The 23,997-nt window shown below is 34.7% G+C and overlaps 1 protein-coding gene and 2 long non-coding RNA genes across 3 annotated transcripts in view; 2 read left to right on the top strand and 1 right to left on the bottom strand.

The window, feature by feature from the left end:
- The first annotated feature begins 350 nt into the window (after window positions 1-350).
- The window catches only part of LOC114878443 (eukaryotic translation initiation factor 4 gamma 3-like), a 33,231-nt gene continuing 9,584 nt past the window's right edge, over window positions 351-23,997 (top strand). The window contains 14 exon segments of the mRNA XM_046285490.1: window positions 351-1,349; window positions 12,344-12,466; window positions 12,469-12,533; window positions 12,535-12,567; window positions 12,569-12,677; window positions 12,680-12,721; window positions 16,560-16,918; window positions 17,006-17,254; window positions 17,482-17,611; window positions 17,682-17,885; window positions 18,369-18,371; window positions 18,574-18,700; window positions 18,702-18,762; window positions 19,377-20,271. Of these exon segments, the coding sequence (XP_046141446.1) occupies window positions 1,163-1,349; window positions 12,344-12,466; window positions 12,469-12,533; window positions 12,535-12,567; window positions 12,569-12,677; window positions 12,680-12,721; window positions 16,560-16,918; window positions 17,006-17,254; window positions 17,482-17,611; window positions 17,682-17,885; window positions 18,369-18,371; window positions 18,574-18,700; window positions 18,702-18,762; window positions 19,377-20,271 (2,587 nt within the window). The 5' untranslated portion in view covers window positions 351-1,162.
- LOC114878446 lies at window positions 3,998-11,099 on the bottom strand. The gene is made up of 2 exons (XR_003789747.2): window positions 5,342-11,099; window positions 3,998-4,320 (listed from the first exon to the last, which is right to left on the bottom strand). It is a non-coding gene; the product is annotated as an uncharacterized LOC114878446 (long non-coding RNA).
- Window positions 14,386-16,227, top strand: LOC114878445. Its single transcript, XR_003789746.2, has 2 exons — window positions 14,386-15,594; window positions 15,825-16,227. It is a non-coding gene; the product is annotated as an uncharacterized LOC114878445 (long non-coding RNA).

The raw sequence follows: 23,997 nt of genomic DNA on the forward strand, positions 1-23,997 counted from the left end.
AAAATTATTACATTACTTCAATTGAAAGTTTAAGCTGTTATAAATAATATATAACTTAAGTGGTAGTAATAAAAAAATCTAAAATGAAAACGTGTCCTGAAATTTTTTATTAAAAACTTTTCAAATTATATTTAACATAATTAAATATATTACATATTATATACTAGTGATCTATAACAATCCTTGTGACACAAACAACAATTAGTCAAATAGTTATCTATTCTATGTTTATTATGTAGTTTATGCCAAATATTTGATTGGTTACTGTATGGATGTATTTATGTATGTAGAATTTTGTTTCGTTACGTTACCACAAACCATTTGTGTCGTTTCGAAAAAATAGTACCTCTCGGAATGAATTAATTAATGCAATAATAGTTGCGGTTTATAATTAAATAGTTTGATAAATATTAATTATTAACGAAGTTTTTTTTTATTTATATTAGACTTTATTTGTGGAAAAAGATGCGACAAGTTGATATATTTTTGTATTACCAATGAAGGAACGTTAAATTAGAGGAAATGGAAAGAAAGGCGTGCTGTGGTTGTGCTCAATGTATGGTGCGCGTCGCTTCTTTTTTCTTACAAGAAAACAAGTCATCCACTGTTTGTTATACAGTTCGTACGACATTTTAGGCAGGTAGAGTAACGTGGGTACGTTATTGTCAATAATATTCAGTTAGTTTCACAAGGAGAAGTAAATGACCGTGAGCAATTGAACGCTACAATACCGCGCGCGAATCTCAGGAAAAAAAAAAAGTGATAAAAGCGTAAACACTTTTGGTCGAATGCATCAATGAACAAAGGCTCTGCGCAGAAAAAGTGTATAATTTGTCAACAGATATAAAGGAAAAGTGTGTTTTTAGAAGAAATATTGTGGAAAAAGCGAAGACGAAATTTTGTACATGAACTGAGTGTGATTAAAGTGCGCGCGCGTATAAACGTGCCACCAGTTTCCTACGGGTTACCGAACGCTAACCATCATTTTGCGTACATCCAATTGTTCTGTAAAATTTGCTTGGGCAAAGAAATCTTTCGACAAACATTACGCTTAACTACGCGCGTGCGAAAATAACGTACCTATGAGGACCTCGGCGAGCCACATAAGGCAACAAGCTTTGAAGGTAGTGGAGAGTTTAAAGAAAGGAGGCCTACGTTTGCGATGAGTATGCCGACGAAAGGGAAGCATCACCATCTGCCCCATCATCAACATCATTCTCAACCTCATCATAATCCGTCACAACATCAACCACAACTTCTAGTGAACGTCAATCAACCAAGTGTCCATTCGACCCAAAGTTACAACACCGTGGTTACGAGCAATACTCCACGTTTTATACCTAATGCAGGTGAGTATCAGTTATTAATTTCATTTGTTATTTATCCCAACTATTTATACATTTCAATCGTACCATTTTCATGTTTTTTTTTTGCACATATTTTTCTACGCAATTCAAGTTAAATGTGTATTTCAAGTACGTTGAGGTTATGTTTTGAGGTTAAGATAACCATGCGGTCCATGTGGTTGTCCGTTAGCGAGTTTTTGTAAAAAATATCTACAATGACGCATTTATTTCTGTTATTGTTATCTTTACGACCATTTTTAATTTATTTATTGTTTTCATTACGTTTAATATTTATTTTACTATAAAAAGCAAAATAAGAAAATGATCGTACATTGATCGAAGAAGAAGAATATTATGTACACGCAAATTAAGTAATCTTTTACTCAATCTTTTTGATTATTAATTTAAAAACGGTACATTGATATAATACCGATCGAGCAGCTTAGTCTGTACGATAAATGTTCTTCATTTAACCTTTATTCATTTTTCTTTGTTTCTGATTTGCTTTGCTATTTAATGCAATATTTGGAAAGTTGTACTAAATTCTATTAATTAAATTTATTCGGTTGTGCTATAATATCTTGCAGCTTTTCATTTGTTTAAAAATGGTTAATGCTAATTCTTTTCAACAAAGTTTGAATTTCTCTTTAACTACGTATCTATTTTAATTAGTTTATTACTCGTACTATAAAAAGAACGTTAATTGATAATATTTTATTACATATCTACTCTTGTGAAACGGTAAATATATACAACGAAATTAACTTAATGAAATTATGGAAGCCATAAAAGATACTGTGTAATTATGCGAGTTCTACTACTGTCCAATATATCGAATTTATGTAGTTATTAATTTTTTTCCCGTTGTCGGTGCAATTGATAATTTATCTAGTTGTTTTATTACTTTTTAACAAGTAGGGTATTTATTTTTGCTTTGAAGTAATAGAACAAAACAGCGTATCTTAACCGTGTAAGATGTAATTAGATAGCAAGTAGAGTTGTAATTATATTGTAAGGGAAGTGTACTTTTCGTTTCGAGTATTTTTAAATGTCGGTAATACGAAGTCAATAATTGTTTTTACAACGAGCTTATCGAAGACGTTTAACACATCAATCTAATGAATTGATTTTCTGTATCGATTATGATTTTCGTGGGTGTGTCTTTATCTCAATTTTTCACGCGAAAAGACGGAATTTTATTTCGAGAAATTAACAAAGAAAATATATACTTGATACGTGTATAAATAAAAACAAATTAGAGAGGGGGTCGGCGGAGGGGTAGAGAAGAAGAGTGGGGGAACAATCTGTTGAATCTTACGAAAGTTTTCTTCAAGTAAATCAAGTATCGTTTAACGGACAAATTAAAGGTGAAATAAGGATAATAGATATATGGGTCGGGTCGTGTGAAAGGATGTACGAAGATGTATCTAAGTAGAAAACAGGGAAAGAAACCACGAAAGGAAGAAAGAAGGAGAATAGGATGAAATGAGGCGACATAGCTAACTTGCCGAAGGCTTACGGAAACATCCGAGCATCGAGTTCGGGTACATGTCGCGCGTAGTCTGTGTACATGTGGCAATCAAGCCACACGGTACACACGTTTCTCGTTCTCTTTTCTTCTATCTTATTATTTGGCTTATAGTGAAAATAATCGAGTGCAATTGTACTAAAAGTATAAACAAGTTCACGACAACACGATAGAATTGTGCATATAATAAATAAAGGATCATTTTCCTTTCTTTACGGCGTAATATTTTCAAGGCTGTTTTGTAATCCTATGGTTCGAAATATCAAGACAGAAAGATTCGCTTCTCTTTCACTCTATTTTTTTTATCAAACTTAATTTATACTTTTTTCAAAACTTTCATTTGATACGTTGTGCATTTTGATTTTAAATCAACGAACGAATCGTGGTATTCTGTGTACTAGCCTATAAAATTATCTTTGTAAGCAGCATATGGTTGTTACAATGCATATTAGGTGTACGAATTGAAATAATAGAATCAATTCGTCGTAGTTGTCGTGTAATGTGAATATCATACTTAAAAATAGAACGAGAGAAAATATTGCTTGATACGTGACAATCGAAATAGTCTTTGAAAAGAAAGTGTTGCTACACGAGTGAGTTAACGAGATAGTAGTAACAGTAGTAGCAGTGGGTATTGCCGGGCCTTGTGGTTACTAACTAGCGCGAAAACATCGTCTTACTAGTAGAGGTATCGTCGTGTTTGCTACCGCGGAGGTTATATAATTTCGACGAGCGGTCTTTTCGTTTGCAATAGCACGAGGAGGTGTCCATTCAGTCGAATAGCCATAATTGTTCTCTCAAGTATTCACGCCATACAGGCGTATAATTGTTCGACGAAGAAGAAACCCGCGTATTACTTGGTATGTTGAGAACGAGAGTGGAGAAGATCGCCAGTGGGCAATCACACCGCTAAACATGTGCTCGATCATCACCATTTCTTACCATCACTAACATAACGGTCGTAGGAAAAGTTGGACCAGACGGTAGAACGACAAACAAGGCAAAAATGTCTACGGTGGTAGGTAAGTTGAATGTCACGCTGTGTTCGCGGCAATCGCCAATTCGAATATGATCCAATGTTTTCATATTGTTCCTACGTTTTGATGTACACGAATACACTTCATGATTTTTATAATATTTCATTGTTACAAAGATTTTTATTTACATAAATAATAATAATAAACAACTGTCTGTGCGCGTGTGTGAGTGAAAGAGGGTGGATTGGTTCGTTTCTTTTTTCCATATTTAATTATTAATCTATCGCATGCAAAAGTAAATTTATGCGAAACGAACAAGTACTTTTAAACTATTATCCTCCGTCAGATGTGAAATGAAAGTTGCGATGAATTTCGGAAGATGTCGCATCAGTCAGTAATCACTGGTTAGCTGACGAATTACTCTACCAGTTGGCGTATCACGTGTATCGTGAACGTAAAATTCCTGAAACTGATATTTTTTATACGGTCAATATTAATTTTAAACATTCACACACGTTTACGTGTACGAATATTTATTGATTTGCGACAATATATTTGACTTTCTGCTGAACACAAATATTAACTGTCACATTAATTATATTTGTGTGTCTGTCATTCAAGAAATTTCAATTTTGCTGCTCCTGTTTACATGTATGAAAACTAGTTTTTCTAGTTTCTACGCATTAGGTTCAATTTCGATTAGAAGAATCAATTTAATCGTAGGAAATTCGTTATATCGGACAGTAGATAGAATTTTAAAAATCATTCACAAGAAAATATTTTGCCACCCTTATTAAACTTAGACGCGAAGCTAACTCGACTACAGTTGAATCTGTTTTATTACAATACACAGTAGGGTTTGAAGTAAAAGAAATTGTTAACTGTTAGGTTAAGATTCTGTCGAGGTTGTCAAGGTCCATTGTCTCGTCTCGTCTCGTCTCGTCTCGTCTCGTCTCGTCTTGTTGGGTAATGTCTGTTCATTGTAAAGGCCATCACGAACAGAATTGCATAATGTACAGGACGGCCAATAAAATTCAGCTCGGTACTGTGATGCCCCGCGCCGATAATTAATTCTCATACGTATGTTTTAAAATTGTCTCTCCTTGTGTTAGTTGTTTCATTTTCATTGAAAATCGTGTCTCTGCAATTCATAAGTTGGGCTCCACCAGACCTTAACAAATATTTTTCTTACATTCCTGTCGAGTTCTATAAGCGACGAAATAACAGCCATACCAGTTACGGGTCAAAATAGACAAGAAAAAGAGGCGCTTTTGGAGAAATGAAAAAAATGGTAGAACGACATAAAAACGTTTGAATGAAATGGCAAATAATCGAAATGAAATTCTTTGGTTTCTCCTCGATTAGAAGTCTCTATATTTATCTTTTTTGTTTTTAAACGAAACTAATTTTCTTAGCTCAGCGATAGCTATCCTTTCACTGAACAATCAGTTATCTAAGAGCACGAATGAAAGTAAGCATTAGCTAGTTACAAGGTTGAGAGTTGAAAGTTGAAACCGAACGCGTCCATACTAAATGCCTGAGATGATTCGAACGACAAGAAGTGCATCGCGATGATGTTGAACGATAACGAGCACTGTCGCCTGATTAAGAGACGATAAACGATAGACGATAGGTGAAAGGTGGTCTGTGCATTGATTCGAATCGAAGCCGAAGTAAACGGCGTGTACCGGCAGAAAATGTGCATTCCTGACAAGGCCGCTTGTACGAGAAAGAGGCCATCAGACATCCGGGGAGAAACTAACCGTACTTTGCTTGCTTCTTGCCGATCTCTTCTCGCTTTTGAAATGACCGTGGTGCTTTTACAGCTACCTTGCATTTCGTTGCTATTTCTTCTTTCGGTTCGTTATTCGTTATAACCACGAATAGGTATAAATAAACTATAGAAAGTTAGGTTAGGTACATAGATAGGACATAGACGTCGTTGATTTAGAACTAATTTTTTACAAGATTATTATTTAGATACTTTGTAATCTTCGTTTATAAATTGAAGATTTTTCGATTCGATACACGCGTTAAATAAGTAAGAATTCTTTCGGTTCGTAACGCTTCAAGCATTTTGAATCCTCACAGAAATGATATTTCGTTGTAGAAAGTTTCTGTAAATGTATGAAACCCGTTACGTTGGAATTCGCAAGGAATTTGCTTCCGTTTATTCACAATAAAGAGTATAATCGTCAGACGATTCGAATACGTCTCATGAATATACATTTTACTTTGCATTGTTTTCAGATCTGAATATTAAGTTCTGTCGGCTCGCGGCTTGTTTTCAAATTTGTGATTTGAAAAATTTTTATACCTGTTAAAGATGCGTATAATTTTATCAACACGCCGATAATTACGAATAATTTTGAAAATCAATTAACCAGATGCGATATTCTAAATTTCCAGCCATTACTTTCTCTTCAAAGTTACAATTTACTTTCAAAATCATATAATTTATTTTGAATTTTCACAATATTATCCTTTCTTGTAACTTCGTTGCATGAAACGTTCTGTCGTTAAAATATCGTTCCGCGGTACTGACAGCTTATTACACGTTATATAATTTATTCAGATTTAATTTATAGCGCCTTAGAATTGTGACATTTAACCACGTGCCTGTTGTACATTGGTTGGTAAACCAGATTCTAAACAGTTCCTGATAGAAAGTGTACGTTCACGCATGGTCGAATAATTTTTTCTTTTTTCTTTAATTTATAGATATACTTACGTATATGTATTAACTACATACATAACTATCAGATTCAAAAGATACAAGTTACTATAGTGATTTTATGGAATGTTTACTGTAAACGAATCGTTACTTGCTATAAAAGTACTTCAATGGATAGAATGAAACGTTATATATATTAATGTTTATCAAGTTAAATATTCTGTTTTTCTAAATTTCTTTTGTTTCATTATCTTTCATTCAAACAGAACAATAGATTTAAAGTTGATTCATGAACTTTCTCCTTTAAATTGTGATTAAGTGTCGTATACTCTATTGAAATAGTTGTTGAATTCTTGCTTTTATTGCCCTGCTGTATATCCAACATTAATGCAACTTTAAGTGAGTCAACACCACTTTTTCTGCTATCTCTAATTGTTCACCGTTAGGCTTCGGTGTTACCCGATTCCGTTGTTTGAGATTCTTACTCATAAACTGGTCGTTAGAAGTACAATAAAACTGGCCAATAAAAGTTTAGAAGCTTAACAAGGGTCGTGGCACAGAAGGAAATATTTCCTAAGAGTCAGAATGTATTTTCTCTTTACTTTATTACTACGTATAATAATATAATAAATAGAAGGTTCTAACTCCAAACCAGTTTATGCACCTTTTTTCTATTATTTTACTTGCGCACCGTTTTATTTCACTGAAAATTTTCTAGGTTTATTTCTTTTTTTTACCGCCCGAGTTGACTTGTATTCGTTGAAAGTATTTACCTACAGGTGGCAGTGCAACTTTGTTCCCGCCAGGTTATGGCAGTAAGTTTAAATACGGATGTATTTCGTATATTTTGAGTATATCTTATTCTAATTCGAGTGTATTAAAATTATCTCTTCCAAAATTTGTTACCAACCGCATAGTTACAAGTATAAAAGTAATAAAGAAGCATAAAAGTCTTTCGTGCTCACGGGTATTCGATGAACCACGATCAAGTCCCTGTTCTTGACCACGATATGTTTCTTGGTAGTTAGACGTCTCAAGGGACACAAGTTGGGTCGTTTCAGGGTTAGAACGCAATAAACGTGTAACGTAGCGACACTGCTAAGGGTGGCAAGAAAGAGGGGAGACGTCTGGGAAGGAGGCAAGGGCGAGGGAAATTGAACATAAGAGAGAAAGCGATAGAGGGTAGAGAAGAGCGAGTTTAGGAGATACGCAAGGGTGGTAGGTCGTTGGCCGGCTGGGGGAAAGAGGGAAAGCCGGTAAATATCGACCCTCTGTCTTCGTCGAGACGTTCGTTGGTCCACGTTACTCCTTTTCCTAACGTTGCGTTGTGACCGGCCTTTTTCCTCTCGCAGACTTGTAACCTCCTACCGAACGCCCACGTAGAGAGTAGAGTACTACTGCTCTCACACCACAACATCTCCATGCTACCTTTCCAAGGTCAACGGCTCGAGGGCTCAAAGACCCCTGGAAACTGACTTCTATGGTCCGTGTGCACCTTCTGTCTACTTTCTTTCTCGTTCCTCAACTACCGCAACCATCCTCTGCAATTTTATGAGATGCATTCTTTTGTCGGCCCAAAGAAAGACAAAAATTTCACTTTCTACATTTAATTTAGTGTAATTAATTTTTTTTTTTTTTTAATTAATCCGTTTTTGATGCCATTTAATAATACTATTATGGAGAATTTGAAAATTGCTGGGGGTTTCATTTTAAAGGCATAATTATTAGTGAATCATTGTGTACTTTGGAAAAGTTTACAGCCATGCCTGGTTTCCTTGAATTCTTTTGGCAAGCATGAGTCACTGGCTATGTTTTCACCAGAGGACTTTGAACTACCGCGTCTCGACTGGGCGAAATGGTTGAACCGAGACAACCGAAGGTTACCAGAGGTTACAGGTCTAGCTCTCATCCCCGAAATCTTCGGTTTTTCTTTCACCTAAATGTCCCAGACGTTTCTCCCTCCCTTCTCTTCGGTTGTTTCAACTTTAACCCTCCCTCGAAAATATGCGACGCAGACGTTAGGTATACGATATACGTGGACGCGTCACAAAGTAGAAACATAAAAACGAAACGTAACTTAGGTTCACTTTTTATCTTGAATATTGCTTCGGGAAGATCATTTCAAAGTCAAGAACAATATGTTTATTTATTTCTTCTCTCTCGAGAAACACGATTCTTAGAGATGATTCTTAAGATGTACAATTTTTATACCTACAGTTTGAAATTAAATGTATCGTGTTGTTGAAAATTGGTTTGATTAGCTTATGTCCATGTATCATCGTAATAGCTATATGCTTTTTTCCCTTCGATCGGTCTTTGCTGACGAATAATCCCTGATTTTGGCAGCCTAAATCATATTTTTGTTATACTTATTCTTGAGATGTAGGTCACGCAATCCCCTTCTTGCACCTATCCTAGACAAGCGAATCTAGGCTGTGGGTAGTACCGGCTGCATATAAGTATCGATCGCCGAACGGCGTTGCTGCAGCTTGGCCTGGTGCACCGGCGAAACTGGGTTACCTACCTAACCTATACACACGATTCCGCGGATCTTGTTCCTCGTCTGAACCAAGTCAAGCACGCCTCTCGTGTTTCTGTACCCACGCGCTCGTGGATTTTCGCCTACGCATGCATACGCTCGTCCATCTTCGTGACTCGTCTTTTCTTGCTATTTCCTCCATTTCTTCATCCTGTTAATTGTCGTTAAGAAATATGCCCCTTCTCCCTTTTTCTTGCTACTAATAATCAGCTCTACATTTTCATTCGTTAAGTTATTATGTGTTTTTCTATGAGAAATTTTCAGTTAGAAATGATAGAATTTGAGCTCTCTACTTTATCTCGTATAATTAACATATCAGGAAAAAAGGAACATATGAAATTTTCCAGTAGAACAGTAATGTAGTTTATCTATTACATATGCATATCAAAGCTACGCCACTGTTCTCGTTCACGTGCATTTCACTAACGCCAAATTGAGGATGTAGCTAATTTGGCTATCCAGAATCGTTAAAAAACGTTTAATATTTCAATAATAATTACGTTAGTTTTGATTGTATAATTTATGAAAAAGAGTATAAAGTTTTTAAATATATGTATAAATACTTTAATTACAATATTTAAAAGATATCTATACCATGTAAAAGGGTACAGTTCCGGCAGTAGTACGAATTACAGACTAACGGCTGTGACATGTTCTAAAGTTAAGGCGAATGAGATATGTATGCGCATGCACAAGACTGCACGTCACTTTACCCTCGAGAGGCATGGGGCTGCGCCTACTGCATTCATGCGAGTTGAAGGGTCTGCCGTGTCGACGTCCATTACGCATGCGCAGGGCTTTACACTCTCCACTGGGTTGCGCACGCGGTTCGTACTTTCGACTTGGCGTGGTGTAGCATGGCTGTGGTATGGGTTTGGCGTTTGACTACTTTTCAGGGCCGTCTTACAAACATTTACGCATCATTTTTTAATTATTTCAAACAGAATAAGAATCAAGAAAAATCACAAAAATTTATTTACAAAGTAAATGGCGTCATATATACTTGTACCGGAAATTAAGAATTAAAAAGACACGTTTATACTTGTTTAACATTGTTCAAACAAGAAAACTTTAACTTTAATTTTTATTCTAACAAATAGGCAACGGATAATAGATCCGACGAAGCGCTAAATATTGTATTCGTAAAAATTCCATGTTGTTGTTACGAAACGTGTTATTAATATCAGAATTTCTTATAAATCGTAATATATCGAAGGGTACTCTTGAAATCAGTGCACGGTCCTGTCGCTCTTTAGTTGCAGAGCGAAACGGGTAGGGGGCCACGGATCGCGATTCGTAGGTCGTGCGAGAAGGACTAGCCTGCATCAGTCTACGTCGCGTCCCTTGCAAAAGGGTACGCTCGTCTTCAGGTCTTCGTTGATTTGCCTCTCCCCTCTTCGGGTTTAACACGTTACATTGTTCTAAACGCGTACTTTAAATACACACACGTCGATCTTAATATAAAATAATAAAAACCCTTGAACAAAGGACAGTAAATTATAGAATAACCTCATGTGTTTGAAGGAGAAACGCAACCTAGGAACGAGTTGACGCCGTTTAAATTTTCGGCTCAATTGAAATTTCCATTATTATACATTTGCTGATAACGCGTACGTGCGTGTTATTTAATTTTCCTAGTATTAATCATATTCTGTGCATCGTGCCCGCGAATAATTTTACTCTTCTACTTACGGCCCTTTTTATCGCGTTTATAAATCTCGATACGGAGGGAACTACATAGAACGAGACTCGGTACTTTTCGGCACGCGGCCGAACACCTCCGATCATCAGTCTCGAGACTTCCCGTAGTGATTCAATAGTGAAGAAGGAACGTGCGAAGAAGAAAATTTTGGAGTCTGCTGTGAAATGGACTCGTGTGCCGTTCATTTTATTTAGTGATACATCTTCGGGTAGACATAACCTGTATGTGCTTCGTGAACAGGAAGTTTTCCGTGGCAGGAGTGGGCGGTGCGAAGAGGGAGACCGCCGGGTCGAGCCTTAAAATATCGATTTTGGCATGGAAGAAGTACATATTCCGTCGTTCACCGTGTCTCCCTACCATTGTGCACCTCCACGTTGATAGTTTTGACAGTTGAGCGTGAGACTAGCACATCAAGAGGAATCGCGTGCATTGCCGCTAACACAAAACAATATGGTGGCGTGGTACATTCGATGCGATAATTAAATGCACAAGTGAATTTTATCTGAAATAATGAAAGTGCATATGTGGATTAATTTCTATTCTTTAATAGCGTCGAATGAAAATGTTGTTTTCAGATCATCACGTGTACAGACATTTCGTTTATAAAAAGCAACTCGGACAGCAAAATTCCGTGACTATTGATCGATCATCTCATTAATGTTTGCCAAGACATTTTATTTCTTTCGTTCTAGTATCGTTCCAATGCAAATTACTTTGCTCTTTAAATTTTTACATTATTCATCAAGAATTTCGACTATATTTTTCTAGTCGTTCAACAACGCTTCTCGTATTCCATATTTTAACGTATAAAGTCTGAAACAATTAATAACCACAATTAGGAAAGGAGAATAAAATTTAAAGGTTGAAAACGACACCGTATATATGATATAACAAATATTAAGAATCCATTAAAACTAATAATAACAATATTAATAAAAATAAACAAATAAAAACGAAACTGCCAGTAACTTAAGAGAGGAGGTCTCCCGTGACTGGAACTACAGGGCATAACTCAACTATTTTATAATAATAGATGAGCTTCGTTTGTAAAGCCCTTTGTTACATTGCTGATCAAGTGGACGATGACGACATTATATGACAGAGCATTGCCGATTGAGAGATCATCTATGGGTAACGAAACTGCTCTTGATTGTATATCGATGAGACCTTTGCACTTGACATCGTTGTCCATTTTTTCAACGCATCAAAGCTGTCAATAGTTTTGAGCTAACCAACGAAAAGGAACAAAGCAAATAAGAAAAAGGAATAAAGAACGAGAAGAAATATCTAATTTTATGAAATAACAGTGTGCGCTTATAAAAAGCAGTCGCGTGGTCATTAAAAAAATATGGACGAACAAATACGCGAAGGGAATTGAAATCCTTTCAATCACCCTAGCCTGCTACCAAAATTCTTCGATACTTACGCAACGTTCGTTTCTAATGATCGTATTTACGAATAACGACTCGTGGAATACCTGATGCGTCCGTCATTTGAAATAATTCTAAAAACTATCGAAGAGGCATTTTTTGACGGCAATTTTTTTTTTCTCTTTTAAACTGACCATTTCGGCCAAGGCGTGCCAGTAACGTTGGAAAAAGAAGAAAAAGTTACATCAGGAAGAATGGTTTCGAGATATGGCGTCTCAAAGGAGGCGCAGTGGGGTGTTGCCGTAGGTGTAGGACCTATGCATTGTCCCCTACACATTGCGGAGGGCCCCATCACCAGCACCATCTTTCGGCCCCTCATCCCCAAAATCCACAGCCAGGGTCACAATCACCACGTGCATCCGGCCCATCAAACCATCCACCCTCGCCGGTCCCCACTTGAATCATCAGCTGAGCCATCATCAATTGACTGTCAATATTAACCACCTGAGTCATCAACAGCAACAACAGCAACAAACTCAGCATCACAAGCACCACCGCAAATGCGAGTCGTCACTGCAAACGCCAGTAAGTAGAAGATAATCGATGAGTGCGACAAACAATGTGATGACGACCCAACTCCTATGATCAAGATTTTAATAAGGAATCGGGATATTTTTCCTTCTCATTGCACCACTTTTCTCTTTCTTTTTCTCGTCCTCACTCTCGCCCCCGCTTTCTCATTCTTAAATCAAACACTTGTTACTAGTTAAAGAAGCTAATAGAACCGATGAAGTTGCAATCATTAATGAATGATGAATTTATTCCAACGAAGATATGCGTTGAATATCATTCATCGAAATTTTCCAAGTATTAATCTTATGGTAGTAACTGGAAAATTAGATGGCTTGCATTTTATTCCAACATGCAGCATTTCAAGTTTCGCATATCTATTGAAATTTATATTCAATTACTTATGTGTTAATTTGTTGAGCATAGATAAAAATAATTACAGATAAATGTTTGAATAACGTGCGACTTTTATATAGAGAAAAAAAACTAAAAGTGAAACCTTTAATATATATGTATATGCTGCAGTTATCATTGCATGCGTTCAGTTTTAATTTGCTCCATCATGGACATATTTTCGTGACCAATGGAAGCATTGTCCCGAATTTAGATTTCATTTGCTTCAAAATTACTTCATTTATTTTAGTAATTCGATCAATTCATTTTTCATAGTTTCTCAAGATTATCTTGAGAATTCCTCGACTTACCTTAATCTTAACCTTACATGACACGATACGATACGATTTGTAGTAGTATGCTATCTCACAGAAGATTTGCTGTTCTTATGACAGTTACCAAAGTGTCGTGTATTTGTACGCATAGAGAAGATACGTATATACATGAAGCCCGTTATTTTCGAGCACACTGGAGGTAGTTACAATTTGACCTGGTGCCCTATCTGTCAGAAGTTGAATCGTTTGCATCTATTTGCGGATACACGGCCAAGCTCGGATTGTACCGAATAATTATAGCGAAAATAAATTTCACGATATTCCACTTACAGTAATATCGAGTAAGTTGGTGATATTTTTCATGAAATTTAATCAAGAAAAATTACCGTTATTTTATGTAAATTTTTGCTTAGTATAATGTAGGTATTTTTCTTGTTAAAAAATTTTATTTTTTTTACTCAAGAATAAATTTCAATGAGAAGAAAGTCCTGATTGATAAATACTGGTAATCTACGTTTAGTTACCGTATCGATAGATACATATATTGGATGGCTTAGTATTTAGGTTAGTCCTTAGCGCCCCTGGGCGGCATTGTAGACAATTCATGATATAGGTCAATCGATAAAATGCTTTCTACCTTGTACAGTCGCAAAGGTACGTTCGATTCTTTCCTTTTACATGATATGTCTCGACACGATGACGCCATCCTTCCCTACGTTCTGCTATTTCAAGAACTCTTTATTCAAAGAATCATCTTGCATTATATTCATTCAACAAATATTGCTCTTTAGAGTTAGGTATTGGATTTAGTTTAGTACATTAACTGAAACGTTCATATACTTTCATATATTAGAAAAATATTTGGAATAAGATTGTCATTTGATAATTGTATTATTTATTTACTTATTCATCGATTTTTCATGACAATTCAAATTGGTCAAATTTTCTTAATATAGGTAAACAAGTATATTTGTAGATGTAAAAAATAATTTTTTATAATGAGGTTGATAATCTGTGAATACTAATTTTAAAAGTGTAATGAGTATTTCTTTCCAACGCGTTGGATATGATTTTACACTAGACTTTTTGGTTATCGCTCTTGACTACTTGTTGATAGTAATATTTTTCTTCGTTAGTTTTAGTATTTAAAAAAATAAAATTACCAGTATAAGCAGTAACTAAAAGTCAAAAGACTCATTATGATAAGGTTTTATCTTCTAATTATATTACTACCACATCAAAAGCTCTTATTGCCAAGTTTATCGCTTTAGCATTCATTGTTCTCTCGTATTGGCCAAGCCACGTGGCTGAAGCGTGATCGTTCTAACCTCACTTCTACTTTCATACGTAATATCTTTTTACGCAGAATGCTGCTTTCCCCCTTATATTTAAAGTCTCCAAATTATTTTCAAATGATATATTGATATTTGCTAAAATCAATTCATGAAATCTTATCATGCCCGCGTTATGTGCAACTTTATTAGTGGAAGTAGGGGAGAGGAAAGGATAGAAGGAGGGAAATGACACCGGAAATGACGTGTTGCATTCTGGATTGTATTTTCCAGGCCACGTTCTTTCACTTCGTTAATACAATAAACGCGTGTGTCTTAAACGGTCCATTATAATATTCATTAGTAAGTGGTATACAATGAATACATAGATTGAAATAATAATATTACAAGTTCTTAATTGGATAAACACGATAGAACGAAGTGATAGTGTTATTCAAAGTATATATGTTATTAATAGAAACTTCATTAAAAAATGATAGGTTTTAATAAAGTAAAATAAAAATTAGATAGAAATTGTGTTATCGTTCAAATTACAAAACTGTGGCCATAAATAATTTTTCTTAGCATTCTTTTCAATTTTATTTATTTTTCATCCAAGTATTTGCAATGTATAGAAGTAAAAATGTTTGAATACTTCATACTTGGAAATATTTATGGCACTTGATACGATCCTGACGATGGAGTTCGGCCTCGCCCCCCTTTCATAGCAATCAATGCACTCACGGGATCACAGATGGCAGCACTGCTCCGGCCCCTGCCCACATGTGCAAAGATGGCCGTTTGCGAGGCCGTCTTCTCGGTTTCTTTGCTCACGTACTATCCTTGCTGTCACTTCATTGTTCTTTCATTGTAAACATATATTTGCGCAAATAAGTATAACTCTTAACTTGACTAAGCACAATATCCAGCTTTGTACTGATCTGTAACGGTGAGCAACGAGTATCTATTTTTTTTTTCTTCCATTATCTGGTATCCTTAATGTATTTTGTCATGATAAGTTCGTAGCATGAGGTGAAAAACATTTAGAACAACGTGTTATAAAAATTCCACGTTTGCTACGTATTATTATTCTATTAAATTTATAATTTCTTTTGAAGGAGTTTCTAATCTGTAGAATGTTTAGATAATACATCTGATTAAATGCACTGCATCTTTTAGACGACGACGACGACAGCGATGACGATGACGATGACGACGACGTGTCAAGCGATGTCGTGCAATTCCACGCATAATCGCTTTCACGAATAAATTCGTTTAACGACAGAATGGCGAGCACAGTACATCAGGACAACATCGCCCATATGCGAACTTGAATACTCGAGAAAATTCGGGTTTTTTTTCTTTCTTTCTTGTTAACTGTAAAATTTGGTTTTAATTAAAATGTGGTTTATGATTGATAATGATAATTACAGGATGGGAGTTCTTCCCCGTGTTAATTAAATATATTTGATAATCACTCTCTATATACTTGCTCCAATGATGAATATTCGAATATGTACATGATAAAAGAAGCGTCAAGTTCGTACTTAATAAATAAATAAATAAATAAATAAATAATTTATTATGACGTTATCATAATTATTTTAACAAACTATATAATATGTCATTTTTGGTCTTTAATTGCAGATTAAGTAAAACTGGATAATTATACAATCACGTTTGATTAAGAAAATTTTAAATAAAACCGATTCGGTTATTGAAAATATATTTGATAGATATATTTCTTCAAAAGTGTATTTAATATTATCCAAATAAAATGTTTGTTATTTTGTACATGTAACTACTTTAAGATAATAATGCTAAACAATTTAGTTCTCAGTTTATTGGATTTTTGTTATTTTAAATCTGTTTAGAATATAGTATGTAATCGATTGGTGCTACTTGTATTTTCAGGATCAGACTTTCATGTATCTGGACAAAATTACGGCACCCAACCAGGGGGCCAGGTGGGTGGGGGAGGGGGTAGCGTAGGAGTACCTGGGGGCAGAGGACCTCCACCCCTCGGCGGGTTACAGTCGATAGGACAATCAGGAGCAGGAATACCGCCAGGAGGTCCTGCTGGAGGACAAGCACCGCCTCAAACCTCGGCACCCGGGGTACAGTCGCAACAGCCGCAAGGTCCGGCACCTACTACAACGCCCCCCGTACATACCCCCTCGCCACAGGAAATGGGAAAACAAGCTCATTTACAACCCCAACCCCAACCTCTGTCACAAGTATATGGGCCAACACAAACGAGGCCGACGTCACAAGTAAATATAATATTTCAAAATTTTGATTATAAACATTAACTAAAACAATTTGTCAACTTTCCTAATTAACTTGTTCATTTATTTCAGGGTTATTACCCCGGTCCGAGACCGCAACAACCAAGAGGTATTAGTCACAGAGGTGGTCAAGGAGGTACTGGTGCACAGGTAGTGGGGATGTCTGGTGTTGGTGGAGGCGGAGGTCAACCAACTGCGATTTATCATCCAGGTGGTTTACCAGTTCAAACTGGAGCAATGTATCAAGTCCCTAATCTTCATCCTAGTCCTCATCAGCAGTCCGTATTCGCAATGAACAGTCAAATACCCCTTCAGGTAGTAGTTAAGTACTGTTGATTTTATATATTTAATAAGATACGAATGCTTGCCAAGAAAAGCTTGTTATACTCTATAACGTTGGTCACGCACAAATTTTCTTTAACTTTATATTTATCTTTTTTTTTTTCTTCTGAATGAAATATCATTTTAATTGTCAAATATATTCTCATTTTTATCATTTTTAACGATATCGATTGATAGTAAGTGTAATAAATATTTTGTAATTCTAGTTTGGTGGTCCACCTCAAAGACATCAAACGCATCAAAATCAGTCATATTTTCCACCATTTCAACACTCTGCCATTATAACGGCACAAAATATGTTTGGATATGGTGCTCCTGCACCAACTCCACAACCTTGTAAGTAACATAGAGTTATATTTATAACCATAAGAAATACCATTGATCAATATTGTATTTCATTTGATAGATTTTTGGCCCGCTGGTCAACCAACAAATACGCCACTAAGTTTAAGTAGACCAGGTGCAAGTGCTGTCACTGGTGGGGCACAACACGTTGCAGGCCCGCTGGCCAGTGCCCAAGGGGCTCCAGTAGTACCTCAGGGTACACTTCAGCAACCTACGCAACAAGCTCAGCCTTTACCTCCAATAGGTATATCTCTTTCACAGACTGGTAAGTTATAAATAATTCATAATGTATAATGTATAACAAGCAGATCTTTGAAGTATAAAATAACATTTATTTCATTTTTTACAAATTAAAATCTCTTGAAAATTTAATAAAACTAGCTTTAAAAATATACAACACCTCGAAATGTTTCGAGAATAGATGTTCGAGTAAAAGAGGAAACATAAATCTTCCTTTCACGCGGTCCTCCCTTAAAATTCTTGTAAACGTTAGAAGAAACGTTATTTATGACTTGACGTTTCCGCGACAATGGAAGGTTAAAATCTTAGAATCTTTTCAACTATTAGATCTGACCAGTGGTCCACTGGACCTTTGCATTCAGGTAAAGATGCAGGTACATCACCTGTATTCTAGCCCCTTAGTAATAGCTTTCGACAACTCCTTCGTTAGTTCGTCCGAGACGAGCGAAGGGATAAGTTTGTAAAATTTTAGGATCATCTGTGACTTGATTTTTACAATTAAACGAAGATAGTTATAGTAATCCTTTGTAATTGATTAGTTAGCTAGTTAGTGAAATACTTGACAATGTACGTTGTAAATAATACATATAAATTGTATAGAGGTGAGTGATTTGAGATGTACAATATTTTCACAAAAGTATATGTAAGTTTGTAAATATTTTTTTAGATGTGGATATAGCCGCTTAAGAAGGAATTTATGTGTTATTAAAGAGTGTACTCAGGCCATAACGGTGGTGCAAGTACGACGAATAGGACACAAAATCTCGGAAAACCAGAGGGCAAAAATGCTATTACCGATATCGTAGATCCGTCAACTGGTAAAAATATAGCCATGAAATTTACAGGATAACGAAACAATTCAAAGTAGTGAATCTAGCATCGCGAAACACCTCAGCTACAAAGTGAGTAATACTGGAATATTAATTTATTAGCAATTGACTATAAGAGTTTATATTTTTTTAAGTATTACATAAAAGATTAATCAAATATTATCATTAAAATATTCTTATTTTAAATCAAACGTATCTGAAGGTATAGTAAATGTACAATATATAATTCTCTTCTAGTCAATTGTTTATATTAATGATATCTGTACCCAAAAGCCATGGCAATGATTATTAAAGTATTCTTGTCTTAATTTTAATTTCCCATCGTAGGATATGTATAGTTTAGCTAGAGATTTAAAATTTGAATTATTTTCTATCTGTATTCACAATCTTGATATTATTATTATTATTAAAAGGGGTAATATTTTTTTTTTTTTTTTTTTTATAAAAAAATAAATGTTAAACAGATTAACATTATAACACGTCGTTATTGTATATATATTTAAGCCATGGCTAAAGGGTAGCAGAAACATAAACTATATTGAGTATTTATTTTGTTTCTTAGTATATTTAGTTTTATTTTTCATCCTATGATTTGAGTTTGGAGCCAGTTTTTAGTTATCAAGCATACTTTTTATGTTGATTGCTATGTATCATTGTCTATCACGCAGAATTGGTGATTGTTACAGAACAATGATGCTGAGGTGCAAGCCGACTTTGCAGCCCAGGTTGCAAAAACTCTTGCAAAAGTCGCGACCGAAGAGTCTACTTCTGACTCTACGGTACCGACCTGTGTACCAATCACAAACACAAACACATCGACAACTCAAAATGTAACACAAAGTTTGTCGAATTCTCAAACAAATTCTAATAACGACGTGAACATCCAGTGTAGTACCACTTCAACTGCAGCGCAAAACGTACCTAACGTAACCGCATTGTGTAGTCAGTCGTTAGGTACTACTAATAACGTGACTCAAATAGACTCTTGTGTAGTGAAAACGGAGTCTAAACCGTTACAAATTCCCGTGAAGGAATTTCAACCTCGTGGCGAAATAAAAACTGTGGTGATTGAGGATCCACCACCGCCTGTACCACGTAATGTAAATAAGGATGATATTTCTGCGCAGCTACTTTCCACAACGGCAACTGAAGTTGAGATGAAGAGTACGAGTGTCCCATCTATCGCAACACAGACATCAGTTCCCCCTGTGACTACGTTACCAAGTACAAACGTTCCGGAGATTCCAAAACCGTCCACCACTGCCCCAAGTACTAATCCCGTTCCTGCCAGAGAACTGTTCCCTAATTTATCCAATAAAAATTCATCGAGTTCACCACCCAGAAGAAAATCTCAGACTTACACTCATAATCAACCTGCTACTGCAACAGAGCTGCCTTCCAGTGCCAAAGAACAGAAAGAAAAGAAAACGAGGGAAAAGAGTCTTAGTTCTAGAGGCACTACCCCTACGCCAGCTCACAATCAAACAGATCATCATGTGAAAACCAATGGTGACGCGACTACCGATAAGCCAGAACCTGAAGCAGCGCGAACTGAAGTGCAGCAACAAAAATCATCTGATGGTAAGTGTTTACACATTTCTTTTACAATTAAGTATAATTTTTTCGCATATCGTATATGCGTTATTCACACACCGACTACTGTATAATTTGTACTAATATAAATACCATAATGCAAAGTATTTCAATCATTTTTAATATTTAATAAAATACTGAAACTAATACAGTAGTCGATGAATAATATTTTGATGTTTTTGCTAAATGCAATAAATATCATGAAGAAACTAGTATTTTCATATTGGGAATAACATTTATTTGAATTATATAATGCAATGTTAAAGAAAATATTATTTAATATTTTTGCCATTTAATTTGCATCATTGTTGTTAATATTTGTCTTTCTGTTCACTGTGTTGCCATTCGTGTTTTTTTCCCCAGAACAAATTAAACGTTATCGTTTACGAAAAATTGTGTTATAGGTTAGGACTTTGATAGTTTCCTTCTCTTTCTTATTTACTATAGCTTGAACTTTGCTTTCATGATATCTATAATAGTCATCATTGTCCATATTTCTAATATGTATACATAAATAGTTATGTCCTACTAATTCAGTTATTGCATTTTTTTCTTGCGTTTTGAGCAGTTTGTACGAATATCGAAATCGTTGGAAATACTGTATAGTGTGTTCATCCACGAAGGTGCCTTTATATAGGCACATGTGTACGAACGCATAAAAGACGTGTCTCTACGTTACGCACGTGCAGATAGATCGGAATATTTTTGAACAGTTTTTTTATATAGTATTATACAAAGCATTCGGGCGAGTAACTTCGCATAATTATCTGGTTGAACATATTATCAATGACAAGTAACATTGTATGTACCGTGGTGTTGCAACATTATTTGTCTTAATCCTAACCTAAAAGTTTTACAGTTCCTACAGTTTTTATACTTTCGAACTGTAATGCAAATTTTTTTAAAATAATCTATTCACCTGTGATTCTCAATTCTGTTTTGATTTCAACACATACTAAATTACAATCGTGCAACTGTATTATTTGTACATTTATACAAAGTAGTATTTTAAACATTTCTAAAAATAGTATTCAAAGTAACGTACTTTTGTGAAACGTGTATATGGCGCACTTGAGTGTGTATATTATTAATATTGGTAAACACATAGTTATTGAAGCAAGTGAAGTGCGACTTTCAAGTTTTTAATTTGAAATGGTTAAATATTCCTTTGTTATATGGCGAACTAAAATTTTTCAAAGACGAAGGTATTTTGATCGTGATTGTGATTGAAGTGGAAATGATGAAGTTATTTTATATTTATTTCGTAAAATATTGAAAGGATCTTGCAATAATACAATTCAAATTAAATAAAAGTGTAAGCTTTCGAAATCTGATTTAGAGTGTAGATACATATTTGACAAAATGGGGAACAAAAAGAAGGGTAAGTTAATTGCTATTTACATAAAAAGTAATAGTTCCAGAATGATATTATGTGTAAAATATTGTAATTATGGGAGAAAAATACGTTTTTGATATCTCATATGATAGGATGAAAGTGTAGAAAGACAAGTGTTTGTTGGATAAAAATTTTCCTTTCTTAAATTCGATTCGTTTCTTAATTTTAATCGAATCACTTTGTAAAGATTACAGCTCTTTACTTTTATTTTATGTAGTTTTGTAGAAAATAGTAAAACAAAAACTAAACTTGGTTTAATCGATACTTAAACATATATACGTTTTCAATGTGAACGGGTCTTTATCCAATGATCGAAACATAAGGCATGAAACTTCGAAAGAGCTTCATGCTAAACGGTGACATCATCATACGGCGGAAGGGCACGAAATATACCGAAAGCACACGAACGTCGGTGATTGTATTACTGGAGGGAGGTTCCCGGTTCCTTTCCCCATCGAACAACGGAGTTCCTGCAGTAGCCAGCACGTGCTGTGCTAGCCGGGCGTATATTTTTACTCCGTTTTCCCTATTTCCCTTTTCCTTTTATAATTTTTTGTTAATAAGAATTGTATATACATAAATATACATTTAAATTTGTAGTATTTAATTTTTACACCATAAGTAACGAATACGCTTATTAAATCGCATCTTACTGTATTCCGTTCCTATAAGATTTTTATCTTGCTTTTTCTCCAAGATTTGTACATATATTCTTTTATTCAATCGCAACGAGCGCCCTTTATACGCATCGTTTATTGCTATATTTTTTGTTCTTTCCTTTTATCTTTTTTTGTAAAAATACGTCTTTTTTTACTGAATTTTAAAGTTTTAAGTATCGTCTTGAAGAAATCAAAGTTCTATTCCCTTCGATTTTTTTTTTAAAATTGTTATTACTGTGACAAAGTGATCAAACGGATGCAACGGAGACGGTTGGGAACAATATTGATTAAAAATGTATGTATAAATTGTGTTATTATCCATCTTAAATCGGTTTATCTATGAGTGTATCTAGAAAGATCCACCTCACCCAACGTGAATCCGACATTTTGTATTCACATCTTGCACACGTGTAAAATTTATTACAACACTTGTATTTCTATTACACCTAGATTCTAACAATTACAAGAAATTAATATCTTTCGTATTTCTCTCCCAAGGTATTTTTGATTTATCATTGGAAAATACAGTTCATAAATTATGAAATGTGTTTCGAAGATCGAGCCACGAGTGTATTAAAAAATGGCTGCTTCCAAGTAGATTCGAAGTATATTCTGCTTTTTTCTTGTATCTTTAAAACCGTAACGTGTTTTTAAACTGGAAATTAGTATGAACTTTTATGTAATAAAATTAGAGTATTCATTTTAGCATGAAATTATTTTCATTATTTGGTATTTATGATAAAATATTATCCATCATGTTCCGAACACGTGTGTGCTGAACGATCTAAAGTGAAAAAATATGTTTAATCATTTAGTTTAAACAATGATACCTGTGTTTTTAATTTATTACCAATTTTATAATATAGTATTTTTAAATATCTTATCATATTTATTTGATACTAATATTATACATATATTATCTATATCCAAGCATGTAGCCATTTTGTGAACGGCCAGAAAAGAGAAATACTCCATATTTGATCGCCAGTTTCTATGTGCATTAAGTGAAACTGGTTTACTACATTTTTTTTTCTTTTTATTCTTTCTCCTTCTAGTTACTCTTTCGTATATTATTTATGATCCAGTTAAATTTAATTATAATTATGCGGGAAAGAATTAATTATTCTTCTATATATTTTTTGTGTATTTTAATGATAAATTGAGAAAGGCAAGGCGTCTGAAAATAGAAACGTGACCATAAAGGGGTTTAATGGGCGTGCCACCGTCTACTAATTTACCGTTTCTTTTTTTATATGTACATTTGTTGGATTTTAAAGTAACAAAGTTGAAATCTTTAATCTTTTATTATTATCATTGTTATGTTTTAAAGAAATTTGTTTCTTAATTAATTGTAACATTTTATAGAATCTTATTATTTTCTTTTATGAAAAATTCCATTATTTTCTTGTGGAAAATAAATTCTTTGTACTTTACAGTTTGATGTATCATAGAAATAGACTATATAATTTTCTGAATCGCCATAGAAATTATCTCATATTTTAGTAATATATATAGGGGTCACGGCCAGCCCGTGTACAGTGTGGACCTACTGTACGTATATGCGAGCGTGTGTATAGGATGCTTCTTTTGGTTAAGGGGAAATGTATAGGAAGGAGTTTCCCACCACTTGTCTGACTCACTCTTGTTCCTTATTTGTAC

The sequence above is a fragment of the Osmia bicornis genome, chromosome 4 (assembly GCF_907164935.1).
Source record: "Osmia bicornis bicornis chromosome 4, iOsmBic2.1, whole genome shotgun sequence".
NCBI classification, from domain to species: Eukaryota; Metazoa; Arthropoda; class Insecta; order Hymenoptera; family Megachilidae; genus Osmia; species Osmia bicornis.